Below are 3,802 nucleotides of genomic sequence, written 5' to 3' on the forward strand. Positions count from 1 at the left end.
GAAACACCAGAGCATGGGAAACTATTGAAAAATACATGTGAAAAGAAACTGTAATGGCACTAAATATGTATAAATATGTTTCCACTGTCCATGCAAAAACAGGATAATATGGACATGACAGTATGATAAAAAAATATATATGATTAAGAGTATAAGGTCACTATGATTGATGATAAACGAACTACTGTTACAATTTAATTATTAGTTAGAATATAATATTTGTATTTATTATTATTTTATTCTTTGTCCTTATTTCTTTCGCAGGCATCATAGTTGAAGCAGTCACCATCACAAGATCTGAGTTCGATTATTTCGTCTAGATAGGCTTCTCAAAATGTAATCTTCCTGTCTGGTTGGTCGTGTTTACATGGATGGCTAAAATGACAGCGTCTTTAGATTGGAGCCTGCAAACATTTTTATTGATTGTGTCAACCAGGGTGTATGTCAATCCAATTATCCCATTGGTAGCAATTGGTTAGCGTGTTATACGCTATGTAAGGTGAGATCCGTTTTCTATTTTATCTGCTATAGTTAGCTAGCATAACTTGCTAACTAGCTAGCTGATAGTGGGTGGGGTTCCCATTAGCATTAGAAATAGCATACTAGAGGTTTTTTCTTCAATGTGTCATTTTTTAAATTTCTGTTAATCTCAGGTCATGTTATGTCATTGGTAATCAGGAATAATAGCTTTAACTAGCCACGTAATAATGTTGCACAGCTTGAAAGTTAGCTAACTATGCTGTTTAGCCTAACTGATAGCATGCTAGCTAACCAGTGTGTTAAACGTAAATGTAGTCCAATGGCAAACTTTAACACGTTCTTGTCTCCTGTAGGGAACACTAATATGGATGTAGTGAACTTTGCTTCCTGTGCTATTGGGAAATGCCTGGACACTTTTTGCCTTCTACTAGACTTGGTCATCTGGTTTGTGAATTGGCTAGGCCGACTTTTCTCCAACATGGGTTCATCAATGCACGACCTGCAAGTGGTCCCGAGTGGCTCCATCTTACTAGAATACTGGAACTGTGCACTGTTCTCTTTCCTCACTGTAACAGAGGTGGTCACAAGCACAGCACACGGAGCTTTCAATCTACTGGAGGGATGGCTTCAGACCTTAGGAGGGGTGTTCGAGAGTTTCAAAATGGTGGGCCACCTCTCTTCTCATGTTGCATGGCGCACCAAGGAGCTGCTACACCGCGGATTCCTGTCTGGACATACTGTGCTTAAACAGACTTGTGACGGTTTTAGCATTGCGTTCAGCCTCGTTCTCTACTTTGTCAACACTATAGTCAACATTCTTCTCATTGGTACCCAGAACTGCTTCTCTGCAATGGTAGGGGCCTGGGAGGCAGTGTCAGGCCCCCTGCATAAAGCTTTGGAGCTGGCCCTCACACTTCTCACCTTCCTATACAGCTGCCTGGTGGGCACCTCTGTACTGCTTTGGACACCCTGCCAACTAGCTCTTGAGTTTCTGGGCTCCCTCGGTCATGTCTTTATCACAGTATTCATGCTCAACATCTATGGCTTGCTCTTAACAGCAGTCATTGTTGCTTTGACCTTGCTATATCTCAACCCAGAGTTGCCTCGTCATGTGGCCCAGCAATGTCTTCACTTTGTCAACACAATCCCAGGAATGCTAAGTCTACAGAGAACCATCTATAGACTTTACCTGCTGGCCATGGAGCAAGCTCAAGCTCTTCAGGACAATGGAGCTGGACCACAGGCTATGGGGCAGGTGGCCCAAGCAAGACAGCCAAGGGGCAGAACAGTACAGACTTCTGTGGACCAAGGTGGAGTGGGGCACCTAGTTCTGGATCCAAGGGCCCCAGGTATTCCTACTGACCATACAGGTACCCTTCTTCCCCCAGAACAGACTGGAAGAGAACAAGTGGAGTTATACTCAACACTTCAACACCTCGACAGTAGGTGGGATGACATCAACCTTGACCCAGACCAATACCACCACCAGTCTACAACAAGGACTACAGTGAAGCAGCAGCCTGCCTCTGGCCAAGGCAGCCAGGCCCCTCCAGTTGACACTGGCCTCCTCAGTCTATTGAAGGAGCATGAGGAGAGGAAGAAGTGCGTAATCTGTCAGGACAGGGTCAAGAACGTGTTGCTGCTGCCCTGCCGCCACCTGTGCCTGTGTCGCCACTGCTCGGCCATCTTGCTACAGCAGCCCCCCCAGCAGCACAGCTGTCCCCTCTGCCGACAGGCCATCACACAAACCATGGATGTCTTTCTCTGAGGGAACTGGTAGTGCACTTTGGGGTACCATTTCAGACACTCCCCCATAGTTAAAGAGCGGGACACTGATAAATACATAGAAAGAAATGCAGTCAGTCTGAAAACAACCCCAGTTAGCATAATGGGGATGGCTTCAGCTTGACTTCCAATGGGCTTTAAAAGAGCTTCTGCCATATTACTTATTTCTTTTGTACATTTTAGATCTACGAACACTGAAGGGGAAGACTTTAAACTCAGGATAATGAGTGATGATAGACCTCCACAATGTATAGCTGTGCTGATAAAACACAACTCTTGTCCACTGTCATGTAAAAAATGGTACTGTATGTATGGTGCCTATTTAGTGGGGTGGAACATTCAGATAGACATGAATTTTATAGAATAGCACTGACTGTAGAGTTTTGTTGGCTCTGTGCAGTACATTGCTATCCATGCTCTGACCCAAATAAGCCCATAGGGTTTCTGATGCTCACACTTTGCTTCCACCAGTTCAATTAATTCATATTGCAGCTTGCATTTTAGGCGTTTGGTCCTTTAGTTTATATAATGTGGACATATCCTTGATGGTTTTCCACAGTTGCACTAACTATATTGCACTGGCTACGAAGCTGCTGTGCTGGCTTGTACAGTGAACAAAATATTACATTTGTAATTGAATAGACTGAATATTTCCAGTTCCATCTTTCAGGCACATACTGTAGGAGCGCTGCACCTGTACTGTCATATATTTTATATAGATAACTTAGAAATGACTTATAGGCCTATAACAATGTATAAATTGTGAAGATGAGGAATAATCCCATTTGTTTGAGAACTAATACATTCAGAGTGAACTAGACTAACGTTGCTCTAATATATTTCAAGGAACTGTTTATCATCCATACTGTATATGTATACTGGCAAAATGTTACACTACCTTAAGTTTGTGTTATGATTTGATGCACAAGGTCATGCATTTTTCTATGTTTTGTACTTATGAATGTTTTTTTAAAGTTATTCAGATACACGTGTTGTCTATTCATTACCCTTGTCAATGTTTTTGTATCATATCAAATAAACATGCAACAGGCTATGCCTTGTAGGCTATAGTTCCATATTATTCACGTGTTCTTGCCAGTGTGTATTCATCAAAACTAACAAGCTGAAATCTACAGAGGTCCAGAGAGGACATATTCATAAAAAATATAATTCCCTTGTTATGTGGAGATCACGATTTATCTCATGATCACTACGTATGAAAACAACTTGTGTTATGTTAGGCTTCTTGCAGACAGCCTACAAGGCAGCATCCTGACTTATCAGCCTCTGAGGCTGCTATGGAATCTGATCAGCATGCCAGGAATAAAGCACGCCCACTCTTGATCATATACATAATGGACTGATTGCTAATCTGCCTGCAAGGAGCTTTACCTATGAAACAGCCTAGAAGGCAGCATCTTGATTTACCATTCTCTGTTGAATCTGATCAAGCTCTGAGGCTGCTATTGAATCTGATCAGCCTGTCGGGAATGTAGCTCACCCACTCTGTAAATGTAAATATTATCCATACAACATG

General features: G+C 42.3%; 1 protein-coding gene across 1 annotated transcript; it reads left to right on the top strand.

The window, feature by feature from the left end:
- The first annotated feature begins 290 nt into the window (after positions 1-290).
- On the top strand, positions 291-3,350 carry LOC110537554 (E3 ubiquitin-protein ligase RNF26). The gene is made up of 2 exons (XM_021623681.2): positions 291-499; positions 834-3,350. Exon 2 carries the CDS (start codon positions 845-847, stop codon positions 2,246-2,248), a length of 1,404 nt encoding a protein of 467 aa, XP_021479356.1. The 5' UTR covers positions 291-499; positions 834-844; the 3' UTR covers positions 2,249-3,350.
- Positions 3,351-3,802: the final 452 nt, after the last annotated feature.

The sequence above is a fragment of the Oncorhynchus mykiss genome, chromosome 12, assembly GCF_013265735.2.
Source record: "Oncorhynchus mykiss isolate Arlee chromosome 12, USDA_OmykA_1.1, whole genome shotgun sequence".
In the NCBI taxonomy this organism is placed as follows: domain Eukaryota; kingdom Metazoa; phylum Chordata; class Actinopteri; order Salmoniformes; family Salmonidae; genus Oncorhynchus; species Oncorhynchus mykiss.

What these genes read in the sequence shown, in the direction of transcription:
- LOC110537554 (XM_021623681.2), top strand. Translation starts at nt 845, where the DNA reads ATGGATGTAGTGAACTTTGCTTCCTGTGCTATTGGGAAATGCCTGGAC.